Below are 27957 nucleotides of genomic sequence, written 5' to 3' on the forward strand. Positions count from 1 at the left end.
CAGTTGTCCTTTAACTACACAAATCTTTCCTTGAACCCAGTTTGGATGAGGAGACATTCTAGCACTGTGTTGCTTTCAACTGAATATGGTAGGCTTGTTCACCAAACATTCTATCCCATCCTGCCAATAAGCTTTGACTCAGCTACTCAGGACTGAAAGACAATTTAGAGCCTGTGGAAAATATATGCACCACAGGGTGGAAAATCCAGTAATATCCTCAGAACAAAGACAACCTTACTCAGCCTATTATACCAGCGATCATGGGCAAATTCTCAAATTATAAATCAGTCCTGCAACAGGTCACCAACCTTCACTGATACGTCAACGTAACCCCATACATGCCTGCTTTTGTTGGGGGGACAGAACAGTTGTGTAGTCATTTGATGACAGAGCGCAAACAAGTAAAGCTAAGTGAGCGGCTGTCATTAGGGTCAGAAGGGACCATCATGATAATCTAGTCTGACCTCCTGCACATTGTAGCTATGCTGGGCAAGAGGAACGTCATGGTAAAACTTCAACTCTGAGACTCCCATGAATAGAGCCCTGCAAATCTGCAGATATCCGCTTCATATCTGCGGACCACTTTTGTGGATAGTGGATCGGATGCAGATACCACTGTGCAGGGCTCTACTCACAGGCGGTGCCTGGGCTGCAGCGTCCAGCTCAGGCAGCCCGGGGGGCACAGGCACTCAGGGCTGGCGGCAGAGCCAGTGGCTGGGGTTGGGCGGCAGGTCAGAGTTGGGGCTGTCCAGCACCCGCTCACTGCACTGCTTCCTGTCCAGCAGCTCAGGCCCCTCGGGCAGCGCCAGCTTCCCCATCACGACCCACCCTGGCAGCACTGGCCGTGTTCCCAGTCCCAGGCCCATCCCGTCAGCTCCTGGTCAGCAGGGCCCGCCCCATCCCTCCACCCCACTGTGATGCAACATGCACTGCTGCTGCCTCCATATGCCATCGCTTGTGAGCCCCAGCAGCAGCACGTGATGCCCCTTCCCCCCAGCCCCTCGTCCCTGCGCGGCCCCTTCTCCTTCAGAGCCCACTCCAGCACTATCCCTTATCCCCAGTCCCCAATCTCAAGCTGCCTCTTCCCTGCAAAACCCTGCCCCCCCCCCTCGCTCCCTCCCCCCCTCCCCCTTGCTAGCCCTTGTGAGATGGCTTGCTACTGTGGATACAGGTAAAAGACGGCTAGCGGATTGTGGGTTGATCCTGGCGGATGCGGATCCACATTTTTGTATCTGTGCAGGGCTCTACCCATGAAGTACTGTCTTCCACAAGTCTATTGCAGCTCCTCAGAAGCCACTGCCGGCATCTCAGGCTACCGATTACTGCCCTTCATCCAGTCACAGCATTCTGACCACACTGGGTTCCACTTTCCCCCTGAACAACAGGGTAATGTCCCTGAGAGCACTGAGACCAAGAGTTGTCCATTCAACTTCTGATTTTTTCTTGCTTGTCAAGTGTTCTATAACTAACTAGTCCCATTTCTTTATCTTCATTGCTTCCCCCATCCTCTGGAAATGAACCTCTATTTGTGTTTCTTCCTGAACATTCTGAGTGTTTGTTAGTCTGCTGGCTCCATCAGCCTGCATATACAATGGTACTTAGACACAAGAAAGCTTTGTTTGCTATGAAACACCCAGCCAAGAATTATATAAAACAACCCCCTGCCTCTCAGGAAGGCAAACAAAGAACCATTTATTTCCTTCAGGGGCATAGCCATGTCAGTGGGGCTGGGAGGTGAGAGAAAGATGCTATCAATGTTACATTTTTGGCTTAAAAAAAAAAAAAAATGTTTAAAGGTCACTTTGGAACTTTGTTTTATTCTACCTTCTCTTGAATTATACTTTTACATCACTGGAAAAACAAACACACACACAGATGAGGGCTGAGTACCAGTAATTTTGAAGGCTTCCATGACAGCGGCTAGGTTCTCCTTTTCAGGAAACCAACCCATATATGACAAACATCACAGAACTGAGGAAGGAGAAGAAAAACCACTGTGGGGAGTACATAATTTAGTAGATTGCACAAAAGCAATAAACTTATTTACATGGCTTGTCACCTTTGCCTCCTTATGTCTATGTCATCCCTCCTTTCTGGAGGAAGTACTGCACAACTACTCGTTCCCTAAGGGCCTGCACCAAAGTTGTTCAACAAACTGTATTACCCCTGGATTGTTTGATTATCACCCTGAATCATATTTATGCACTCAACTCTTAGACCTTAGCCTACATACCTGCTCCTGAATGGCTTCTCTATATCTAAATAGTTTCTTTGTTTACAGTGTATTTTATCTTTCACCATTATTCCTGCAGTCTGGAGCCTTTGCGATTTTCCAGCCTTTCCTTGCGAAATTCACAAAGTTATTTATTCTAGCAGTTTGTGTTGGGGTGTCCATCCCACACAAGGCCTGACGGGGTTAAGGTAGGCCAACTAACTGCACAGGCTGCTCCTGGAGGAAGAGCCAGGGAGCAATAAAGAGGACTTTCAGCTGCACAGGAACAAGAGGGCCTGTATAAAGCCCAATAGCTGAGAGTAAAAGGGGGCTGCAGAGAGGGTGCAGTCACACTCAGGGTGAAAGAAGGCAAGGTAGGAAGCAGCCCAGGGATACAGCAGCAAGGCTTAAGATTACAACAAGTAGTCAAGGTCAGTGCAGAGTCCCTAGGGTGGAACCCAGTGTAGTTGGCAGACCTGGCTTCCTCTGCCAGACACTGGGGAAGTGGCACCATTATGGGGCAGTGAAAGGGAAGTCTGTCTGGGACAGTGGGTCTAAAGAGACTTTGAGAACGCAGCCTACCTTGGAAGGGAAAACTACAGGGACCTGGCCAGCGAGTCAAGCCACGAAGCAGGACAAGTTGTGTCCCGAAAGCACAAAACACAGAGTGACAGAGTGCAACTGCAGGAAGGGATGTTGGCCTGGCAGACCTAATCCCCAGATGCAGCCAGGAGGCGGAGGGTCAGAGCACCCAGTGACATGGCTAAACAACTGGCTCAACAGAAGAGAGATTCTACTGTGCAACATTTAACAACATTCTTGGAGCCAGGGAGCTCATTCCATTCACACCCCACTATCTTCACTTCTGGTATCTCAATTTATTATCAACTCTTCCATCTTTACTGCTTACAGCATGATTCCATAGTATTTGAACAATATTTTAATATCAAGTTTTGTGCTGCTGAGGAGTCTGTCAAGATGGGAAGTTGCAAAACAATAATCCATTCACTTCCTCTCCTCACACTCCAGTTGGCTGACTTAAAATCTACTGCAGAATGGAGACAACCTTCAGCTTATCCTCTCTAAGCAATGCAGTGAAGCACACAAGAAGCTGAAGAATAAAGAACCCTGTCTGCATCACAGTGGCTGCTCATTTGGAGGCCAAGCCCTTTCAACACTCATTCAAAGATAAAAGAGCAGAGATTTTTTAGACAGGAATGATCAAGTCAGGTCTGGGGAAGGGCAAAATTCTGAACAACTTGACAGCAATTAGTGAGACATTCGTGTTTTCTCCTAAATTTACTGCCTACTCAAATTTTGATTTATCATTTCCCTGACTAAAATCCCTCATCTGTCTCAGATTTACATAATCAGCAGTGTTTGCCCAAACACCCCCATTCTATTAGCAGGTTTTGATCCTGCTGGGGAAAAACAGGGGGTCTGATTAATCAATCGGAGAGGAGACATTTCTTCACCTGTATGTATGTGATGTGAGAATGGCTTTTCTGGGAATAGACTATCTAAGGTATAGGCTGAATAGTTTTGAGAAAGGACCCCTCAGAGCAGCCAATCCTGGGAAAAAGATTCAAGCTGATCTTATATTGTCATTGATATTTTTATTAATGAAGCCAAGCCTTAGGAAGGGGATGAGTTTGGACTTGTTTAGTACATGGACTGTGTTTGCAGAGAAGACTGGAAAAGGCTTCTGCTCACAAGATGTTCCACCATCAATTTGTTCTTAAGTGCTGGTGAGCAGTGCAGTAACAGAATGCGCAACTTGGGGAAAAGCCCTGAAAGCACATGAGTTTTCTCACTTTGCTAGCCAATAACAATACAATATTCACCTCTGGTAATTTTGCATCTTTAAAGATTAGTATGAGACCTAGCTGCAACTACTTGTTTTTAATACTCCAGCACTGATTTTCACTGACTGCATTAATCATTTGGCAAGAAACCAGCAATGAGTGCACACTTTCAAACTCAGCTCTTTGCCTTCGCTGACACTTCATCTATCCACCTATTCTACCAGAATCAAGCAAGATTCTCAGGGTAGCGGATGGTTTTCTAAGCCCATCATGACTTTCAGTATTTCTTTGCCCTCCTAACCCAAAGCCAGTACAGCCCAACCTAGAGAACAAGTAGATTGACCTGAGGAGGAATGCCCCAAGGCAGGGGTGGGCAAACTTTTGGCCCAAGGGCCACATCTGGGTATGGAAATTGTATGGCAGGCCATAAATGCTCATGAAATTGGGGGTTGGGGTGCGGGAGGGGTTGAGGGCTCCGGCTGGGGGTGTGGGCTCTGGGGTGAGGCCAGAAATGAGGAGTTCAGTGCGTAGGAGGGAGCTCCAGGCTGTGGCAGGGGTGGGGGGGGCGGGGGGGGAAGGGGCTCCGGCTGGTGGTGCGGGCTCTGGGGTGCAGAAGGGTGAGACTGAGGGGTTCGGAGGGCAGGAGGGGGATCAGGGCTGGGACAGAGGGTGGGGCGCTGGAGGGGGTAAGGGGCGCTGGAGGGGGTAAGGGGCGCAGGCTCCAGGCAGCGCTTACCTCAAGCAGCTCCAGGAAACAGTGGCATGTTCTGTCTCCGGCTCCTACGTGGAGGCGCAGCCAGGCGGCTCCGCCAATGGGAGCTGCAGGGGCTGCTGTGTGGAGCCCCCTGGCTGCCCCTACGTGTAGGAGCCAGAGCGGGGACATACTGCTGCTTCTGGGAGCCGTGCAGAGCAGGGGCAAGCCCTGGACCCCACTCCCTGGCAGGAGCTCCAGGGCCGGATTAAAACGTCTGAAGGGCCGGATGCAGCCCCCGGGCCATAGTTTGCCACCCCTACCCTAAGGCCTACCTAAGGGTCAGAATGGAATGGTACAGTGGCATGGAAGCACAGGAAGCAGTCAGAGCTTCAACATGAATTCAGTTTCATATCATTACAATCAAAGGAAAGGAAAGAGTAATTCTACTTGTAACGAAAGCAACAGCCCCTTTTGTTGCTAGCTCTGCTGCTTGGTAATTGGAAGGCAGAGGAAATTACACATCCTGAAATGGAAGTTCCAATCAAAATCACTGAGCAATAGAGTCTGTAAGGACTACATAGCACAGAACAGAGAAGTTTTCATTCACAGCCATCAGTTTTATTTGTTGTTGCCTGAAGTGGCACACTTAGCCTATCCGATTAAAAGTTTCTCAGCTGATTGTGGTGCGATCCACTGGGAATTTTGACAGCAAAACACCACCCTCCCAACAGAAATGGACATCAAGGCAGCAGCACTGGTAAAAAACACACGATTATGGTGGCAAGTAGATACAAAACCTCAGAACAAATCTGCTAAGCTGGAAATTCAAAGCACACTCCAGTGGACGGGATCCTCATGATCACAGATATAAATTAAGCCAGAAAGTACCTACCTGGGTATTGTCTGTATAATGAAGATATCTTGGCCCCGGACAGATTCTTTTATTTCAACTCTTGTTTCTGAAGATGACAGAAAAATAGTCAGCCCTAAGCTGCTGCTTGGGAATGAAGCAGATAACGGAGCACATTAATTGCACCTTTTTCCAGCAGGTCAGGAATAAGGGCCAGATAAAGCAATGGAGTTTTAAAACCCACCCAATCTACCCAGAGAAAATTTACATATCATAAAGAAGCGAGTCGGCTGGATTTTCCAGAAGGCTGCTCTCGGGAACCAAGGAGTTTGCATGATGTAGCAATGAGATATTTGTAGTTACAATGAGATGTAAAAATAGATGGAGAATTAGACTGAACTGCAATAACTTTACATGGGAGTGGGGGGAGGCAGGCAGAGAACTACTCAACTCCTACAGGTTGTTTCACCTCCAAAGCAGCATAAAACTGTAAGGAGGTTTTCTATTTCCTTTCTCTTGCTGATGATTGCTGTCAACACCACACTCAGTGAACAAAGAAATATCAAACATGTAACAGTCTACAGCATTTTATGAACAGGGAATAAGCCCTTATATATCTTAGTGCGAGATCAGCTCTGTGCTTACAGGCTAGTAAACAATAACATGCAGTGCAGAATTCAAAGTCAGAATGTATCTTTTGTTTTGCTTTGGAAGCAAGCAGACACTCTCCCCCAATTGGAGAGAGACCGTTTCAGGTCAGAAATCAGAGTCTCCACTTAAACCATTTCTCCCTCGCCAGTCAAGTTTCAAGTTACAATAAGCCAACTAGTGAACCAGCTCTGCAAGCCAGAACAATACTACTAGGGTATGAAGACTTTTCAAGCATTCCTTTTCCATACATTCATGATAAAATAAGAGGCTAAGTTGGTGGGAAGGAGAGAGAAAGATGGGGCAGATTCAGCAGGTTGTGAAATTCAAAGTCCAATTATTTGGGCAATTGTGATAACTTAAAGGGATTTAGCTCAAAGAGATTAATGATTTGCAGTGCAGTGATGAAGGATGGATCTGTACCCTGAAGCAAATGTCCCAATTTAAAAGGTTATATCACAGTAAACTCAAAAGACAGCGAGCACGAGCCAAGACTCATGCAGAAAGAGTCAATCAATCAGTCTCCATAAGTTAGAATGGCAGACTACACAGATTGAAGAGCAAAACCTGAAAGCACAAGGTGTTCCGGATGATGCTCTATAACTGTATAAGGGCAGCAACTAAAATCCCAATAGCTTAAAATATCCATATTTTGACTGCTCAGGACTGAATCAGCACCCAATGACGATAACCTCTTCTTGGGGCGTTTCAATGCAAAACTGGCTGAACATTCTTCACTGTTGTGGCAAATAAGCAAGCCAACAGACAGGCGGCAAGGTCTTATTGCTGATATATAAAACATTTAATTGTCCTAGGATGGGAGGTAGCTATAACACTGTACATCATTCTATGTACCACAAGGCAACTGAGGTCTGCTGGGTGGTCCTTGCTCCATTTCAATCTGGTAGGGCCAGGCTCCCTAACAAATAAGTAATTTTCAGATGGGATCCTTTTTTGTAACTGTCCATCAGAGTCCCTTGCCTGTTTTGAAACTCATTGTATAGACTTCCACTTCAATCATTCCTCCTGTTTCTATTTACTCCTCTGTACAAATGGCAGTGGAGAACTGAAATTACAGCTAGGCCATTGGGCTGTTTTCAGCCAACACACACATTTGTTTCAACAAAGCACTCAGATGTCTGAAGACAGGTGCTTAAATACATTTAAATAAGAGATAAAGTTGAACATGGTTCAAAGAAGAACTAGATAATTCACAGAGGATAGGTCCAGCAAGGTCTATTAGCCAGGATGGGCAGGAATGCAAAAACATACTCTGAAGCGTTCCTAGTGCCTAGCCTCTACTTGCCAGAAGCTGGGAATGGGTGACAGGGGATGGACCACTTAACGATTACCTGTTCTGTTCATTCCCTCTGAAGCACCTGGCATTGGCCACTGTGGGAAGACAGGATACTGGGCTAAATGGACCATCAGTCTCACCCAGAATGGCCATTCTTATGCAACTTCTAGGGCCCTCTTTGAGTAACTCTTTGAATTTGCATTCTCTCTAGACTGAGACGACAGCGCTGGTAGAGAGATCATCCAGTCTTTTATAGATGGGGAAACTGAGGCACGGACCAATTTAATGACTTGGCTAAGGTCATACAGGAAGTTTAGCAGAGGCAGGAATAGGAATGATCCCCTGACTTAAAAACACACGATCATCCTTTTCCCTATAATATTTCTCTGTTACCTAGTCCCTTATTACACAAGTTTGGTCAGCAGATTTCTAAATGTAATAGTGAGACAGGCTTGCAAGCACAGTAACACTGACTCACCTCCATTGGTTTCCTGGTACACCGCAGATTTTCCCAACTCAACACCAAGACGCCTGATAAAAAGGGGGGAGGAGAGGGTTAAAAATAGATTAAATTGGTTTGTTTTCTAAAGCATTGGTGTTCTGAGGCATTAAATGGCTCACCATATGAAGCTTTGCCTTATACAGTGTCAAATAAAAATTACAGCATGTGTAAATCATTTATCAAATTACCAAATGGAGAATTTAGTTCAAAAATGCAAGCTGCAATGTTCAAACTAAGACATTCATTTTAAAAGCCAAGTGTATTAAATGCGACTCAAAGCTCTTTACTTGGTGAAGGTATTAAAAAAGGCCATACAAATTATCTAGTCTCTTCAAGAATGCTACCATCATTCCCCTGCCAAGTAACTTGTTTACTTTAATGTTATACAGTGTGGTAGGAGGCAGAAGCAGTACTGGGGCAGACTGTTTGGCTGCAGATTAATGATATACCAAGAATAGTCAGTCTTTTCAGATCAGATGCTATATCTCCAATGGTATAGAATAAAGTGTACTCTCAGCCAGAAAATACACATTTTAAAATGAAATGGGATAGAACCCAAATGACTGCAAGAGTTTTGTACACATTCCTTATTACTGACCTACTATACCTGCCCCAATTGCACATAAGATTAATACCCACACTGGGGTCTATGAAAAAACCCAGAGCTAGGAGATTTGAATCTCAGAATAGAACTGTACATTGAGTTTATGTGCTTCTTCGCAACACATTAACACACTTTTAAAAATTCACCCCACTGACCCAGTGTCTCTCCTCTTCCCTTGCCATCCTTCTAGGGTCCCACTCACCTGTCTGGATTGGTTTCATTTTCAAATCAAGTTTTTTGATTTTTCAGATTACTTTTTACATTTTTCTGATGTCAGAAATACATACAACTAAAACCGTCCATTAGCAAGAAGAAGTCAATTAAAGGCATCTATTTTTTATGTACAGATATACAGAATACAAAGCTTAACTGTTAGAATTCTACCTACTGTTATATACTAAAGATCTTTTTAACAAGCCTCTTGGGGTATGTCGACACTGCAGTAAAAGACCTGCGGCTGGCCTGGGCCAACTGGCTCAGGCTGTGGGGCCACAAAACTGGAGTGTAGATGTTTGGGCTTGGGCTAGAGCCCAGGCCCTGGCACTCTCCCCGTCAGTGCCTTAGAGCCTGGTCTCCAGCCAAAAATCAAGTGTCTATACTGCAATTTTACAGGCTCACACCCCAGACAGCTAACCCAAACCAGCAGCTGCTGTGTGGCAAGTTTTTACTGCAGTGTAGACATACCCTTAAAGGACTCCATTGTTTTATAAAGTAGGTTTCATTACATTGTGTGTGTATTTAACATATTTCCAAATTAATTTGCTGTATTTAAAATTTAACTATACTAAAAGATAAATTTGTTTAAAAGATATCTGATTACAGACGTAATTCATCTAGAATGTTCAGCTAAGATCTCAATGACGTGTAGATGCTCTATTCTGCACAAGTGTGTGTTTCATCTCAGCTGAGTCACAGGGTAGTTAGATTGAGCCCCAGATATTCATAGCCTTTTCAATTAAAAGGATTATTCACTGAATTACCAGTTGTAGTTTTGAGTCTAGTAAATACATTCTTTTAACACATGGGTTTTCCTGTTAGTTTCATGGATCCTTATATAAATACAAAGAACGTAGGCACATGCATAAATATTTCAGTTAGGAAACAAACCTCAAAATAAAGCTTATTTTTGAGAACATATAATTATCCTCATCTTGTGTTACAAGCCTGTTCTAGCCACAATTTTTATTGCCACTGACCTACAGCTAGAAAAGATACTATAATTAACCACCACCTCATCCTACACAGCTAAGTGCAGTGATGGTGCAGACATTCATTTATAAGGTGCTCAAGTGTCTAAAAATGGATTAGTCCACAAAAGGTCACATATAGCCAGAAATGTACTGAAAAGGAGCTGGTGGCTAGGATACTGTGGTTTTCACCTACTCTGTGGCTGTTATTTGGATTTTAAACTGCCACCTGCATTGGGCACGAGGGAGTTTGTTTACTATCTCATTTGAAGGACAACACTAGGTGGTACTATCAGTCTGTAGTATTATTAAAGGGTAGAAAAGGAAGGTGAATGTCTCCACTTTTTATTACTTCCCGGGGTCCACATGTCTTGCTATTACATTGTTTTTCAACCATGCATATTGAAGTACTTTACAAAGGAAGATATCCCTTATCCCTATTTTACAGATTGGGAAACTGAGGCAGAGAGTTTAAGTAACTTTCCCATGGCACTCTAGTACTAGTACTAGTCAGAAGCAGAACCAGGAACAGAATCCAGAGATTAATCCCAGTTCTTTGTCCTATCCAGTGGGGTATGCTAACTGCTTAAGAGTGCAGGCAGACAAGACATAGGACCCGACTCCTAGTGGAAGGGACACAGCAGCCTACAGTCACCTAGCAAAGTCTGTCACCCAATAACAAGGTAGCTCCCTTCTAAGTATCACTGCTTCAAATGAAAGCTGGCAGCTTGCTATGCACAGCCAAGCTCTGATAAACCTGAACAGAGCGCCGTCAGGCTGTCACAGCAAATGCAAGTCCTTCAGTTGAAAGGCCTGAAGAGCATTAGCTTCCATTTTGTAGCCTGATGGGATTCTGCAGCCCTCCTGACCACAAAGCCAGAAACTTAAAACCATGGAACTTTGGCCTGCTACTGAGAGATTCAGCTCAAAATCTAGAGAACAAAAAAACCAAAAACAAACACAAAGCATTGGAAAAAAAAAGATGCCTAAAAATGCAAGCTCTTTCCTCCATGAGTGCACAGAAATTCTTAACCATTTTTTGGAGATACATAAATTCCAACTTCACAAACAGGCAATTTATTCTGCTTTCTCCATTTGGAAAAGGTGTTCTGCTAAAGAGACTGTCACCCAGACACCTGTAGCCAACCACTGATCTAAGGACAGTGAGCAATCTAAGCTTACGGGAAGCCTTTAAAATACTTTAGCTAGAAAGATCTTAGCAAAATGCCATTTGGAAAGTGGCAGATTCAACACTGCATAGTGTAAGATAAATAAAGAGAAGGTTTGCAATGCTTTGAGAGGTTGCACTGGCAAGAACCCAGTTACGCAGAGCAGGAAACAAGAGCCTGATGCTTTAGAATTAATAGAGTAGACGATGCAAGCTAGGTTCTGTGCTGCTGAAATAAGAGGCTAAAAGAAGGCAAGTTACTTCTCTGAACAAGTGAAGGCCAGAGAGTCAACTTTCAGTGTAACTGAATTGGCGCAGCTCGGGTTTAGATAACAGGACAAGTAAAAGTATTGAGAACACACTTGTGGATACTGTCATCAGCCCACAAACCCCAAAGCAGGGATCGGCAAACTTTGGCTCGCAGCCTGCCAGGGTAAGCCCCCGGCAGGCTGGGCCAGTTTGTTTACCTGCCACGTCCGGCTGATCATGGCTCCCACTGGCCACGGTTTGCTGTCCCAGGCCATTGGGGACTGTGGGAAGCGGCAGCCAGAACATCCCTCGGGCTGTGCCACTTCCCACAGCCCCCATTGACCTGGAGCGAAGAACCACAGCCAGTGGGAGCTGCAATCGGCCAAACCTGCGGACGCGGCAGGTAAACAAACCGGCCCAGCTCGCCGGGGGCTTACCCTGGTGGGCCGCGGACCAAAGGTTGCTGATCCCTGCCCTAAAGCACTGACTGCTCAAAAACACTGGAGAAAGCAAGAGTTGCATTTCAAGTTACCTTTTTTTAATACATGGATTATTATTTGTACAGCTTTTTCTCAGTAGACAGACACCTGACCTGCAGTGATTGTGTACAGAGCCCACCAGCCAATGGTTTCATAAAATCTAGGCAGTTCAGGCAGATTCAGGCCTTTATTACTTAAACCGAGTTGATATAAAGTACTCTAAATTGGTTTAAGTGTTTCTACACAAAGGAGTTACACTGATTTATTAAAATCAGTTTGTGCACACTTGAGTAGATAAAACCTCAGTCTTCAGCTCTGTCCTAAAAGGATGCTGATAACAGCCTTGACTAGATCAGGGTTCTATCAGTTGCTTGTTTACCCCTTAAAGGCAGAGGCGGGGCAAGGGCGATGTCAGATTCCCTCTGGAGAAGACTGAATTCCACAGAATTACTTACTATCATTTATGTCAACAGGAGGTTTGCACAAAGGTCCAGGGTAGAATATGGCCTTACAGAATAAACTTATAGTTAGAAAGACAAGGTGGGTGAGGTAATATCTTTTACTGGACCAACTTGTGTCGGTGAGATAGAAAAGTTTCTGAGCTTATACAGAGCTCTTCTGCAGGCCTGGGAAACATACTCAGTGTCACAGCTAAATACAAAGAAGAACAGATTGTTTAGCATAAGTAGATAATACATTTCAAGGGACCATTCAAGGTGAAGTAGCTCATTAACACCCCTCCAGTCATAAGGGGGAAAGGCACTTGGAGATGCAGCGTTGTTGAGGTCCCAAAGCACAGGCTCCGGCATGAGCCTGAACATCTACACCTCAATTTCACAGCCCCCATAGCCCAAGCCCAAGTTAGCTGACACAGGACAGCCATGGTGTTTAATTGCAGTGTAAATGCTACAGTCAAGGCCCTGTTAACTCCATGACAAGACGGTACCAAACCCCCCATCTACAACTTTGTGACAGCAACCTCTACTTTTAGTAGCAATGTGAATTTATTCCAATACTCTGGAATACCCTCCATTCTCATCTCATCCTCAACGGCTCAGAATTGAACATTTTCATTGATGTAGTTATTATTTTCAAGAATGGGCTTCTTTGCTATGCTGTGCAGGTGGCCTGGCCCCATTTTCCAGGCATCAGCTCCCCCAGTGTTGTCCAGGTTACTCGTCGCACAACCTCCCTCCCAAGATGCGTCAGGGATGCAAGAATCTTGTAGCCAGCGTCAGCAGCTCACCTCCCCGGGTCCCTGCCCTGGCTGCTGCACATTTCTCCAAGCAATTCAACTCATCAGCCTACAATTTTGGCTCCCCAGTTCTTGGCTACAAGGTGAACCTCTGCTGCCTGGCTCCATGGAACAGTGCAGGGAGCATGCAGTAATCCAGTTAATTCCCCCTTCTGCTGGAAGATGGAGAGCAGATCCCAGAAGGGCAGACACACAAAACAAGATGCCATTTTGCTGTAGCCAGTCATCTGACAAATTCTGCAACAAAGACACTGATCTTTGTGGAATTGTAGGAAAATGTCGAATTGCACAGCCAGAGTATCATGGAGTCCATGGAGCCCTGACTGAGATAGAATGTGGCAGTTCACACCTCCCAGCTGTTTCAGGACTTCTCCAAACTCAGGCAGACACCATCACATTGGTTTATGCTAGGTTCACGTTTGAGGGTTTTGTTTTGTTTTTAAAGTGAGAGCTGAGATTCTGGAGCACAACTCTGCAGCACGGGGTGAATTCTGCAGCACTGCAGAATACACCTTTCCCTTTCTTTCTAGATTGTACTGAAGATATTTTAAACTAACAGCATGGTGGACTCCTCTCCACACATTTCGTACAATCTGTCGTTTTTATTTGTGGAGTCTTACTTACAATTCAGATTTTAAACTCTTTCAGGCAGGGGTTGTACCTGTCTTCTGTGAAGCACCCTGCACAATTGTGCCCGATAAAACAGTAACGACTGAGACAAGAAAATACAGCCTTGGCTTGATGGTACTTCATCTATATGACCAGGCAAAACAATACAGGTTCTTACCACCAGCAACAGGTTATAATTTGGGAGTTTTCTTCATTTTTTATGATTAGGTGTACAAAGACTCTTCACAGATGAGTTAGCATGGTGAAGATTATACCTACTACATTTGCTTCCTCCACTCTATGCCAGATACCAAATGCACATGCAAAATTATCTCAACATAATTTACATTCAAGCCTCAATGAAAATCAGGATTTAACACTGAGATTAAACAGAAAATGCTGTTTATATTTGCAGCTGAAACCTCCCAATCAGGATATAATTTCATCCTGGCATTGACCTTCTGGTGACACCACTTCTTCATTAGCCTCTACTCAGTGAGACACCAAAAAAGGCAACAGTTTGTTCAAAATTGCCTGGAGTGCTACACTATGGGTTGTAGACCATGCTTAGGCTGACTGAATGGGAGTGACTGTGCCCTACGACCAGGATAGCGAGGGCAAAGAAACCATAGCCTGGGCATGAGCTGCCTCCTGTAAAACTTTTAAATACACTCTACAGTCAGCCATTCTTTCTAGTGCAACAGCAACCCTGCAACAAGTTTTCTGATCTCTCTTGATTTTGAATGGGTGAAAGGGGAAGGACAAACAGTAGATACTTTTCCTACTATACACACAGATTAGGTTTCATGTGAGCAGCTCACATATCTGAGTAAGGCCTATTATCTCAAGGATACAAACCTGGCTTTTCCCCTCACATAACTAGAGCCTAGCAAATTCACAGATATCTGCTTTATATCCGTGGATGCAGCTGTATTGTTTACCATCTTTGCAGATCTAATCCAATATTTTTTATCCACGCACGGCTCTAGCACAGTGGGTCTTAATTGGGGTCATTTCAGGGGGTCCTCCCGTAGGTCTCCAGCCCCACCCCTACACCAGGGCTCCAGGCTTCTGCCCCACAGGGCCCATGGAGCCCCTGAAACTACTGATGCCCTGTTGAGCATGCCCTCTAGAGCAGCAGTTCTCAAACTTAATTGCACCGCGACACACATCTGACAACAAAAATTACTGCACGACCCCAGGAGGGGGGGACCGAAGCCTGAGCCCACCCAAGCCCCACCGCCCCGGGGCCAAAGCCCAAGGGTTTCAGCCCCAGGCAGGGGGCCTAAAACGTAAGCCCTTCCACCCCAGGCAGTGGGGCTTGGGCTTCAGCCCCAGGATCCAGCAAGTCTAATGCCAGCCCCGGTGACCCCATTAAAACAGGGTCCCAACCCACAGTTTGAGAACTGCTGCTCTAGAGGGTGCTGGTGTGGATCCAAATTTTTGTATCCCCACAGGGCTCTATACATAACTGCAGACTTGAAAGAAGCTAAGCACCTGCAACTTCCACTCAAATAATCAGAAGCTGCAGGTGCTCAGCACCTCTCAGGATGAAGCCTTGCGGGCATCATTCGTTCTAGTCAGGATGATAATCAAACAGTTGAACCATTAGCATATGTTATGCAGATACTCCCTTACCCTTTCCAGTCTATTACTCATGAGTGAATCTCCTCTAATGTGAGAGAGAAAGCAAGCAGAGAGACATTATCCAAAATAAATTCCTGTTTGGTAAAACTACTAACTCCACCCAAGTCACCCAGAAACTCCCTCTCAAGGTGCCTCAAAATCCTATACTCCAGGCTGTGCAGTGACAACATTCCAGCAAAAAACAATGCTGCACTCATTTTACATTCTTTCCTGACACCGCCTGCCATCCTTCAGTTATGAGTTTACCTCCTTTTGTCCAGGGCTCCAATGCAGTTTTATTCGTCAAGATTTGGTACTGTCCTGCAGTGAGTCTTCATGTTTTAGCATGAAGGAGAGTGTGTGCTGTTCCCTACTCCTTCCACTCTGGGACAAATAAAGACAGGCGGTACACAGAGGCCAGGGGGCATGAAACTAGCAGCCCTGTGGGTCTGTACTTCGATTCCCTCACATCATCCACTCTTTTGCTTTGGTCTTCTCCAAGAGATCCCTGCAAGGAGGGCTGGACACAGCTTTTTCCAGGAACCCAATAGTACTGCCTCCTTCTTCAGCTAAAGAGAGTTTCTCACGAGCTAGGAGCACTTCTCTGGTTTAAAGGAGTGGTGTACAGGGCTCATTATGATCACACAAAGATCAGAACTCCCATTTTTAATCCTATCCTTATTAGTCCATTCTGTTTATGCTCACAATTTTCTTTCCATCTTTAGATCCCCATCATTTTCCATACTTTGAGCCAAATGAATGCTTATATATTTTATATTACACACACACACACACACACCCACCTGCAGTATGCACAGGGTTAATAGCAGTACCATGTTCCAGAACACACTGGCATTCTCATGCATTTGGTAGGCATTAGCAGACTTCAACTCCTCCTTCAACACCAGCTAAGTGTGGTGAGTGGTACATAGCATTTGTATCCTCTGCATGAAATACATTCTGCAATCAGAGAACGAGATCCAAGTGCATCTGTGCTGCTCCTATATTTAAACTGTTTTGTTCGCAGAGCAGATGTTACTACATCTGAATGCAGTGCCCACTAGAGCTGCAATGGTCAAGGAACCGTCTGTCTTACAAAAATTGGTATTTTCCAAAGGAGGCTTATAATCAGGCTACACAGATCCTCCTAGCAACAATGTGACATCAGTCAGGGAAAGGGATTTTAAAAAAAACAACAACAAACCCAACAGTAAAAAAAACCCCACAAGTTTATCTAGATGCAGGAGAGTCTATGGGATAGCCTGGGGAGGGAAGGGAGGGCAGAGCTGTGCTATGTAACTGAAGTGTCTGTGTTGTTTAAAAAGGAAGTTTTGCAAGATATTAAGTCATTCATGATACAGCATATGCTTAGCTCCAGCACTGTCAAACATAAGCCAATCAAAAGTTATGGAAATTCAAAGTTAAAGCTAAATCTGTCATTTTCTCACCCATCATACATTAGCAATGTAGGTGTCAGTAGCAGAGGATCTTAAAACTCTAAACTTGCTAGGAGTGCATAAAGTGGGTATTTGAACCTTGAGAGTTTCATTCTTGAGAGAATAGCCAGATGCTTAACATTTAATCTTTTGAAATATTCCTCACATTTTCTAAACTGCAGGAGAATATAAAGTGGGACTACTCATGTACTTCCACTACTCTTAATGGAAGAGTTAAAACAGAGATCCTAAGGTTAATATTTGCATGTTAAATACATCTTAATTTGTAGATTAGGTACTGAATGCCCCGAACAGATTCAAGGGATATTTCACCACATTTCCAAAGTTCACTTACCTCCTGATTTTACCGGTTGCAATATGCAGACTCCACACACTTCCCACACCATCTATCTCCCCCTCCCCCCAAGTCCAATTTTAATTGCTGGCTCCCACTTAGTGTGATAATCCAGCATGACAATCAATTCTGCTGGGCTCATTCTCTGCACAAATGAAGACTGACAGAGCTTGCATATGGGGAGTACAGTTAAGTCACTCTTTCCTAATATTGCGTGTTGTTTTAAAGTTCTTTTAAATCTTATTCTAAAGGGCCACACAAAAAAAAAAAACTTTAAAAAAAAACACACAATATTAGATGACAAACTCACCCTTATAAGCCTGCTCCAACCCTATTCAAAGGTGTGACTGACATTCCCAGCAGACTGCCTGCTGGGATATCACAGTGAGTGAAAAGCCAGCAGTAATGCATCTTTTGAACCTGAAAAAACAAGGTAAATGTTACAAGTATGCTGAAGTGGTCCCACGACCTATTGGGGGAAGTCAGTACAGAATACTTGGAAATTGCCTTTGAAAATTATTACTTAACTCCAGCAGATCTTTGCCATCTCTAACTACTCTGAGCCTATTTCCTCCTACGGTTACCTATATGTTTTGGGATTGTCACTTTAAACAATGAATGCATATAAGAATATTGACTTCATACCACCAACAGCTCAACCTCTGTGATTTAATACAGTTAGGCTGAGGCATAAAAGGAGGGGGCTTTTATTCAAAATGTCACTGGAAGCCATCCAGCGGATTATGGTTATATAGTCTCGGGGGGCAGCTATGTTCCTATATCCAAGGATGAAGTTCCAGACATCTTTAAATCCTCACATCCATCTCTGCCTGATCAAATAAGATAAGAAAGCCGATGAAAGTGAACTTGGTAAGTGTGTGCTACATACACAGTTATGCTTCCTGACCTTTGGAAGCCATAATCCTGCAAAGGTGAAAGGTCCTATATTATCTCCCACTACATCTTTCAGTGAAAGTTCAGTTGTTAAAAGAAAAAAGAAAGCCCAAAGACCTGGTGAAGCAAGTCAGCTGCTTACTATTCAAATACTGAAGACTTTGGAAGCTGCTTCCTCACCCTTCAGGAGCTGTTGCAGAATACCATGTTCAAGAGAGAGATTTTTAAGATAAGAGAATAGGCATTGGTAAAAGCATGATCGATTCGTTGCACTGAAATAAAGTTTGTAAGGATAAAAAGTATTCAAAACCTTTATACTCAGAATTGTATAGCTACATGCTTGAGAATATTAGAAACAGCTTTGTGGAGAGAAAATTAAGCATTTCACCTTTTTCTTTTCAAAAGATGCACTCCACCGATAAATATACACAAGCCAACATCTCCACCCACCCCTGGAACACCCAAGATCATTGACCCCAAACACACCATACATTCAGTTGAAAGGAGATTATTGTTGTAAGTACAGGACAAGGTTTATTTAACAAGCTAGACAAGCCATTCAACTAGCCACCACCATGTCTGTCGGTACTCCAAGTTCACAGCACGCCTTCATTTGCCAATATCTCTGTGTTATATATCCCTTCGAGATAAGTATTGGTGTACCAGCTGCCTCTGTGCATTAGTGAAGACACTATTACTGAAAAACAAGCACTGGGTCCCACCATACAATTTTGAGTTTGTTATAAATTGTGGAATGGAACCTAAGAGTAAGTGGGGAAGAGACCAAAACCGATTTGATGATGACAGCTGCACCCTGCTCAACTATAAACAAATGCCCACTCTTTAGGAAAGCCACTTTGATATCAGAAAGCTCCCACGCACTGTATCCTATTTCAACCCAACTTCACTCAAAGCAAATGACAGAAAGAACTACAAATGTGTGTGTTACGTTTTATAAACCAGTCATATTCAAAAGCACATTTTGTAGCTAGGTTTTGATAAGCTTCTAAATATCCCAGCAAACAGGACTTAAAAATATTTCTCCACTAAATCAAGGCCAAATTCTGTCTAGAAAGTGGGCTTAAGGAACAAGCACACACCTGTCCTTAAACTTTTTTTTTTGGGTAGCATACATTGCCACCTCTTCCACTCCTCCTAAAAGTGGGTGTAGCTGACTTTTTATTAGCATACACTCCAGCCTCCTACTGGGTTTAGTAAAGAAATAGGAATGAGCTCAGAGCACACTGCTCATTCTAGTAAATGCTGAAGATTTCAACTAGCAAAATTATAATTATGTATCTCAAAAAAGAATTCAGTAGATATTTTTTTAAAAGCATCCCGCAAACCAGTTACACACATCACAAATTTCAATTAAGTCTACGCAAAATTCTCAGTATTTCTCTGCTGCAGTCCAACCTTTGCAGCAGGGTGATAGGAACCTGAAAGTGAAATTAACTACAAGGAGTTAAACCAACTGGTCTACTTTCCTTATTTAAAAACTTAGTTGCCAACAGTCAGCATCAACAAGGAAAAGTAAATTAGATTTTTTAAATGATGGCAGTTTTAATCATGTAAGGAGGGATTAGTAACATAGTTAAGGAAGGGATTTTTCTGTAATGTGATTTTTAACAGGATGTCCTTTTGAACTAATTTGAAGCAAGCCTCTCCCAACTAATGGCGAGTACTAGGGGGGAAAGAAACAAAGTTGAAATAGGAAACTTACTCTGTGATCGTCTTTGCCAGCTCGGTGCAAGCTGCTGTGGAATTCGCCGAGAAGACCCGGTAGCCACTTCTGGCTGCATTCATTGCCAAGGAATCATGCAAACCCCTTGGAGCTCGAAAGTGAGAAAAAACAGATTTGTAAGGCAACAACAGCTTTCTTGGCATCCTTTTCCACCTCACCACCGCTATCACCGCCCCTTAGGGGGTGGGAGGGGAGAAGGGTGAGCCCTCAGCAAGCCAGGATCTCCACAGCCCGCTGCTCTTGACGTATAAAAGAAAGGGGGGAAAAATAAAATAAAAAACCAGCAGCTGCAGCAGGCTCGGATGGCCACCTGGCAGTCTCCAAAGGGAGCTCAAAAAGGGACCAGTCAGCCCAGGGTTAACTTTTTGTCCACCACCCCTAAAACCCGCCACCTGTGGGAGAAGAAATAATTCCTCCCTTTGCGTACAGGGGCCCAACTCAACAGGCCTAGAGCAGCCGAAAGCTCGGCCTTTTGCTTCCAGTTTTGATGGGTGGGCTGGAGCTGGGAGCGTAGGACTCGAACAAGACACGGGAGGGGGGAGAGGAGAAAACAGCGCCCCGAGGGAGCGGCTGCAGGGTGAGGAGATCGGAAAGGCGCAGCTCCGGGGGGGTTAAATCCAAGCGACAGGGGGAGAGCGGGAGAGGCCGCGTCCCCTGGGGCAAGCCCGGAGAAGCCGATGCGGGGGGGGGGGGGGGAGAACACGTTTAAACAGGGGGAGGGGGGGACGTCTCAGCCGAGGCAGCTGAGATGCCCCGCGGACAATAGAGGCCAAGGGACCTTGGGGGAGGGGGATACAGCCCCAGGGAGCCCACAAACAACCCCCAAAGGGTGGGCAGTAGAGCACAGGAGGCCCCCCCGATAGGAAAGGGGCAGCGTGTGAGGCGCCTAAGAGGGGCAACGAGGTGAGGCGCCGCTTAGGCCGCCAAGGGGGGGGGGGCGCAATAGGGTGACGGGAGGGGAGGATCCTAGGAGGAGCTGGGGGCAGTAAGAGGGAGGGGCCCCGAGGCTCAGGGGGGCTGCCGAGGGGCAGTCAGGCGAGCGAGTCCCTTTAAGGCCAGGCTGGGAGGGTCCCCTCAGGCAGATCCGGCGCTGCTGCGGCCGCCCCGCGAGCCCGACCCGCCGCCGCCCGCAACCGCCTCGAGGATCAAGTCCGACCCCGACTCACTGCGCGCGCCCGCGCGCCCCCTCCGCCAAGTTGCTGGCACGATCACCGAGCTGCCAAGCTAGAGCGCCGCCTGACTTCAGCGGCCATTTTCTAATTAGACCTCCAGCCCTTCCCCTCCCCCTTCCGCGCAATCATCTTGAGTGAGGGCCTTAAACTATTATCGATACCGATGGAGGTGGAGCGTAGTTATCCTCCACGTGACCGGCACCTAAGGCGGGGATAAGATAGGAAGAAGCCTAGGCTGAGTTCTACCTCCGGGCGGCGCAGGTGGGGCCTTTTATTTCCCCGCCCTGTGGCTATGGCTTCGCTTCCCGGATCCAAGATGGCCGCCGGGCTGGAGGCTCAACGGAAGGGAGGGAGCAGACGCTCTGTAATCACGCTCACCGCAGCCTCTATGGTAAAGGCAGCGGGCTGTGGGAGAGGGGGCAGGGCTGGGCTGGGCTGGGCTGGGGCCGGGTGTCCTTGGATGGGCTGACCCGTCTGCAGACTGTGAGGGGTTGGGGTAGCAGGGGAGGGAGACCTCGCTGGGGTTCCTGGGCTCAGTGCCCTGCCCTGGCAGGGGGTTACCTTGCAGCTAACGCTGCCCGCTGGGGGGACTGGCCTGAGACCCACCAAACTCATCATCACACCCACCCACCAAAGAGCCGCCCAGTGGGGAAGGCATGTGTGTGCCCTGGTCCTGCATTGGATTGGAACCTGCAACACTGAAGGGAGAGGACAGAATTCTCATCCCACCCTCCATCCTCTTGGGAAAGGTGCCAGCCCAGATCCCCTCCAGAAAACGTACTCCCACCTCGACGATCACCGTAAAGATCCACTCCCGCAGCCTGTCGTGAGACTGAATGATGCAAAATCTCCCTGGGTGCCTGTAGCAGAAGGAAGAATAGCAGGAAATAAATCTGTTCAGCCCTGTACAAAGAGAATGTTCAATCTTGCACAAAAAGTATTGTGCAAGGCTTCCCTGACTTATCTAGTCCCATCCCCTTTGGTTTTAAAATTGTGTTTGTACTAGCTGTTCCCAGTTATAAACTGTCCCAAAGTTTCATTAACCCAGAGTCAAAGTTGCCAGGTGGTGTCTCATCCCCTTCCAGAACAGCACATTCAGCTACACTCAAACCTCTGAAAACCAGGACATGCAAAGTTAAAATGCACACATCACCTCCACAATACAAACTGAACTTCCTGCCAGGGCCACTGAGGGGTTCTGTCCATCAAGGTGCCCCCTCAGGCTATGTGAGCACCTCACAATCTTTGATTCAGTTGTCCTCACACTGCCCCTGTGGAATAGGGCAACACTACTACCCCCCTGAGGCACTACTTTCTGTGCCCCCAGCACTACGACCTGAGGCACGGAGAGACTCAGGTACATTGCAATGAAAACTTGCGGCTGGCTTGTGCCAGCTGACTCAGGTTCCCAGCCTGTTTTGCTACAGGGTACATGTTCGGGCTCAGGGTGCAGCCCAAGCTCTGAGACCCTCCCTCCTCACAGGCTCCAGCCCAAGCCCAGAAGTCTACACTACAATTAAACAGCCCCTTAACCTGAGCCGCTTTGCTCCAGCATTGAACCTGGGTCTCCCAAGTCCTAAGTGAGGCCCCTAACCACTGGCCCATCCTTCCTCCATATGCTCAGTGAGGGGGCTTGCCATAATAAGTAGACACAAGGAATGACTAAGAGAATGTTCCATTGTTTGTCCAGTGTTCTACAGCTCTGACTTCCAGCACTTGCCTACATGTGCTCCAACTGCCATTAGGTGGAGGGAGTAGCTGGAGCAGATTGGCAGAGTTGTTGCTGTGAAAGATGAGAGGTGATCTTGCCTCAGGGATTGCCATCAGTCTGGTGACATAAATGTCAGCGGTCTCCAGGGATCAATGAGAGGGTAAGTGAAATGAATGTCTCAGAAGAAATCCTCAGGGCGAGGGTGAAGGAGGTTGCCCTGGTGGGGCAGCTGTGCTTTGTTCCCAGGATGGGCTGTAGCGTCTGTAAGGGCATAGTGATCATATGGGTGTTACTGGCATATTGGGGCATGGCTCGGGGAGGGCAGAGTTAAGGTTGCATTGCAGGGCTGACATGTGCCTTGTCTCTGTATTTCCTGGTTTTCAGGGGTTTACATTTGTGTTACCTTAACCCTTTACTTTCTGGTTTCAGAGGTTTGAGCTCTAACTCTGCATTCACAAAGTTCACAGAGTTCTGGGGCAGTTAATTTCCTTGGGGTTGTTTGTTTGTTTTAAATAATTTCTCACCACATTCATTTACCACAGCCCAGGTGTCCTCCCTCCACTGCCTCTGGCTCCTTGGCCATGACTGGACCTGCCACAGAAGGCACTGGATGCACGTTAGTCCTTTCATTGCCTCTGCATCATCCCTTCGCCTCCCAGCTGCTGGTCCGGCCCGCACAGATCCTTCCTGCCCAGCTTTGTCCTCTGTCCCACGGGCAGAGCTGGTTTTGGTGGAGGCCCACAGATTGAGGAGCTGGACAGAGAACGCAGGCACTAACATGGAATCAGTTGAGGCATGTTTTGAAGAGGGAACAAACATTGCAGGATATAGATATGGGGAAAGGTTTGGAGGGACAGAGCTGTAGCCCTCTTTACTTCCCACACCATGCAGGTTTAGGTTGCCAACCTCTCGGTTGGGCCAGGAGTCTCCCAAAATTGGGCTCGATCTCCTGGAGGCTAGTGAAGACAATCCGGGAGATTTTAGGCCACTAAAAATCCAGCGGCACAAAGGGGCTAAGGCAGGCTTCCTACTTGCCCTGACTCCATGCTGCTCCTAGAAACAGCGACATGTCCAGCAAAGGCTCCTAGGTGGAGGCTCAGCCAGGGCATCTCTGCACACTGCCTCAGCAGCTCCATTGGCCAGGAATGGGGAACTGTGGCCAATGGGAGCTGCGGGGGTGGTGCTTGCAGGCAGGAGCAGCGCGCACGGCCACCTGTGAGCCTAGGAGCCGCTGCCGGACATGCCACCGCTTCCAGGAGCTACCTGAGGTAAGCGCCACCCAGCCAGAGTCTGCACCCCAAACCCCCTGCCGCAACCCAACCCCCTGCCCCAGCTCTGAGTCCCCTCTCACACTCAAACTCTCTCCCAGATCCCGAACCCACCCTGCACACCAGCCCCCAGTCCTGAGCCCCCTCACACACCCAAACTCCCTCCCAGAGCCTGCACCCTGAAACTCCTGCCCCAGGTCAGAACCCCCTCCTGCACCTGAACCCCCTCCTGCACCCTAACCCTCTGCCTCAGCCCTGAGCCCCCTCCTGCACCCAAACTCCTCCTTGGAGGCTGCACCCTGACCGCCCTTCCGCACCCCAACCCTTGCCCCAGCCTGGTGAAAGTGAGTGAGTGTGGGGGAGACTGAGCGATGGAGGTAGCGGGGTTGGAGTGGGGGCAGGGTCTTGGAGAAGGGGCAGATCGAGGGTGTTTGGGTTTGTGCGATTAGACAATTGCAGCTTTGACCCCTCTTTTCCTCCCCATACTCTCCTGCACTGCTCCGCCCTCCCTTCTTTAGAAGCAGTAGCCTGGTTGGGGCAGGACAGAGACTTGATGTTCCTTCCACGGATCAGGCAGGAACTGTTGAGGGCTGGAAGGCAGGAATGAGGGCGGGTATTAGGTAACTCCACACTGACCTTCCCCTCCAAATATGTTACTGCAGGAGAGCATGCCCAACTTTCTCCCTGTATGACATCTGCTCTGTCAGCACTACTAAGTTCCCACTGAGCAAACGTCCCTTTGACGAGGGATCGCAACTGCCAAAAAAACAAACACACGGCAGCAAGTGTCAAAGTCCAGGTCAACTGCTCGGGCTCACCCTCTGAGGCTGAAAATAGCAGGGTAGACATTCCTACTTGGGCTGGAGCCCAAGCTGTGAAACCCAGCAACAGGAGGTGGTCTCGGAGCTCAGGTTCCAGCCCGAGCTGGAACATATACACTCCTTTTTTTTCACCCTGTAAGTGCAAGCTCCATGAGCCCGAGTCACTTGACCTGGGCTCTGAGACTTGCTGCTGTGGGGGTTTTATTGTGTGTAGACGTACTCCATAGAAAAGCTACATTTTTTGGAAACGCAGTTCTAGTGAAGGCTCTAGTCCTCACACTGGGTTTTCAAAAAAATTTGTTTGGAAGATCTCCTACGCTAGGAAGGGTCATTGTCTCTGGGTGTTCTGGCCCCTCATTAGCTGTGCCTGAGCTAGGTCTAAGGGCAAAGGTTAGCAAAGGGGCAGACCCCACAGCCTGCATCTTAAAGAAGTAGCAAAGGGTGTGGTCCCTATTTCTTTAAATCCTTAATTGCACATGATTTTAATGATGGGTCTCTGAGACTGTGGTAGCAAAAGACTCCAGTAACTGCTCTTTCAAATGTCTCTCCAATGATGGCTTGGCTCAGCTTTCTCTGAATTTTCCAGCCACCATTGCTCTCTGTGCATCAGAGATTTAAGAACTCTTCACCCATTCAGGGTTCGGAATTGCCCACTCTTGATTTCTTCAATTCCATCCCTTTCCCCAAAATCTGGGAGCATAGCTAGGCTGGGCAGTGTGCGCTGAAGATCAACAGACCCAGGCTCTGTCAGACCAAGAGTGGGGAAGTGAGTTCCAGAGTTGAAGTGTCCGTCCCCCCCCCGACAATGCCCTTCCATTTAAAGCAGAAGGTCTGCCAGCTTGAGTGCTTCTGCTGCTCGGGTGTCACCTGGGGAGGTAAAGAGACCTGGGAAACAGAGCACGGAGCTGGGGCTCTGGAGAACTATTTGCAGCTGTGCCCAAGCTCACCCAGCCGGTCAGTGGCTGGCAGCAAGTCACTTCCCCTCTCGGCTTCCTTTAAAGCACTGCTGAATAACACTCTATGAAAGCGAGGTATTGTTATTGATAATGTAGATGTGTAGAAGTCATGCACATCTACTGCTGAAAAGCACGTGGTCAGAGCTTGTTATTATTCTTCACACCAGGAGAAAGGCGCTCCCAAAGGACGCCAGGTCCCACACAGCTCCAGAGTCTATACAAAATGCTCTTCTACGTCTGTAGCGCTCTTTATTTGTATGCAGCAAAGCGGTACTGATACGCTTGCACATGTTCCTGGAGACAGCTGCTTCAGTTTGCAAGCCCAAAATACAGGGTTCTGTTGCTCACTCTGCATTATGGGGTTGGTTTGCTGTGAAACTATACCAGGCCTTGTTTCATTCAGACACAGGGAGTGAGTGCAGACTCCATGCGAATTATTGCTGTGCGAGTGTGAGTGAGAGGGGGATGAGAGCAGGGGGACCCATGGGGAAGGTGATGTCTGAAACTGTTTGCTGGCAGCCTAGCATGCAGAAGCTGAGGTGACTCTGGAAGGCTGGAAATAGTGATAATTTGTCCTGGGAAGCAAAGTTGATCTGATTGAGCCTGTCTGGATGGTGAAGTCCTGCCACAATGTGTCGGACTGGACTCTGAGGAAAGATTTCCCTATTGTTGATGGCTGTTTAGTGTCCATAATGTGCTTGGTGCTGTACAAGACACAAAGAGCAACCCTTCTCTGAAGAGCTCAGCAACGCTGAGGGTTGTATAAACTGGGGAATTTAGAAGAGGGAATTCAGAGCCCTAGTAGGGCTTTTGGGTTCTTCCTTGTACAGAGATGAACTGGTTTTTGTGGGCTTTGGAGAAGAAGTGGGTTTTTAAGAGGAAATGAGTGAAGAGTGGGGTTAACAGCCTTGAACAGGGATTGGTATACCACACCTAGGGTACAGCACGGTAAAATGTAGGGAGATAGGAATGGGACAGAGAAAGAGCAGGGATTCAAGACTGGTCAGCCCGTGAAACCTTGTTAGGGGTTGAGTTGAAACCACATTCAAACTGACATGTGCACACAAGACCTTCAGTTAAGATAGACATCCGGGACAGTTAAGGAGGCCACACTTAAAACAAAGCCTAATAGAGTCTGCCTAGAAACTAGTACTGGGTATTGTGACCAGGTGCAATGACTGTGCGTGCGAGAGGAATGACACAAACTGAGAACAGACAAGAACCGAGAGAGAGGCTGAGGCAGAAAGCAAAGAGGGCCTCTAGCTCTGGAACTCACCACCCCACTCGTGGGCTGATAGAGCCTGCCCCTGTTGACTCTTAAGGCATACTGCAAAGTTGATCTATTCTCCCAGGCTTTGGAGAAAGGGGGGCGGGGGAGGGAATTTAGTCTTGGAGCAAAAGGCAGTAAAATCTCATTACATGAACAAGTAACAGGGGTGTCATTCAATTAATAAAAATCTACAGAATCATAATTTCAATGGAGTCACCCTCTGTCGTATGCGGGGGACTCGCTGTCACCTGGCTTCCGGCTCCAGGTCCTCTGGTTGGTGGAAGTTTTGATAGTACAGTGTTAGAAATGGGTCAAGTTGCATATCATCCGAAAGCCCTTTCTCCTACAAACACAATCGTACCAAACATGACAAGCCTAGAACAGTTATGTAGATATATATTCCAGAAAATGTTTACAAAAATCAACACTTTAAATTATACTTTAGCACAGGGTTGTATGGCTTACATTTAAATATATATATATATATACTGACATTGGCTAATCCTACGGAGGTTAGCCTTGACACATAGGACTGAAAACATTTCTCCATCAAAGCCATCATCAGGGTCATCTCTGGCTAAGGCACCATGGCTAGACATGCTTGTCACAGATCAGGGCATCCCCTTCAGAGGTCCAGCCAGGGCACCTGCTCTATGCTTTCAGCTCCCCAGCTGTTGCCTCTCTTGGGTGGAAACACACATCTCTCCCTTCTGCCTGGGGTATTCCCAGACTGGACAGTTCCCTGCCTTCACTGTGTCATTCCCAGCACAGACAGGTTGCCCCAGGACAGGGGTGGACAAACTTTTGGCCCGAGGGCCACATCTGGGAATAGAAATTGTATGGCGGGCCATGAATGCTCACAAAATTGGGGTTGGGGTGCGGGGGGGCATGAGGGCTCCGGCTGTGGGGGGGGGGGGGGCTCTGGGGTGGGGCTGGGGATGAGGAGTTTGGGGTGTAGGAGGGTGGTGCTCCAGGTGGCGCATACCTCAAATGGCTCCCGGAAACAGCGGCATGTCCCCTCTCCGGCTCCTACGTGGAAGTGCGACCAGGAGGCTCTGCGCGCTGCCCCGTCCGCAGGCACCACCCCTGTGGGGGAGGTGCTTGGGGCAGGGGCAGCGTGCAAAGCGGAACCCCCTGGCTACCCC

General features: G+C 47.1%; 1 protein-coding gene and 1 long non-coding RNA gene across 6 annotated transcripts in view; one reads left to right on the top strand and one right to left on the bottom strand.

Annotated features, from left to right (window-relative positions):
- Positions 1–21085, bottom strand: part of PRPSAP1 (phosphoribosyl pyrophosphate synthetase associated protein 1) — a 42371-nt gene extending 21286 nt beyond the window's left edge. The window contains exons 1-5 of one of the 5 annotated variants that reach the window (XM_037914149.2): positions 19594–19704; positions 17287–17396; positions 7985–8037; positions 5604–5670; positions 1891–1971 (exon numbers count right to left, since the gene is read on the bottom strand). Coding sequence is in view for 3 of the 5 variants with exons in the window: in XM_007072535.4 (XP_007072597.1) it covers positions 5604–5670; positions 7985–8037; positions 19594–19757 (284 nt within the window). In the remaining 2 variants the exon portion in view is untranslated. Of the gene's footprint in view, positions 1–1890; positions 1972–5603; positions 5671–7984; positions 8038–17286; positions 17397–19593; positions 20924–20947 lie in introns of those variants that run through there. The other 4 variants (XM_027834643.3, XM_043528658.1, XM_037914148.2 and 1 more) reach the window with 4 other exon arrangements.
- Positions 21048–26883, top strand: LOC114022546. The gene is made up of 3 exons (XR_005227646.2): positions 21048–21177; positions 22477–22657; positions 23040–26883. It is a non-coding gene; the product is annotated as an uncharacterized LOC114022546 (long non-coding RNA).
- Positions 26884–27957: the final 1074 nt, after the last annotated feature.

The sequence above is a fragment of the Chelonia mydas genome, chromosome 14, assembly GCF_015237465.2.
Source record: "Chelonia mydas isolate rCheMyd1 chromosome 14, rCheMyd1.pri.v2, whole genome shotgun sequence".
Taxonomy (NCBI): Eukaryota; Metazoa; Chordata; order Testudines; family Cheloniidae; genus Chelonia; species Chelonia mydas.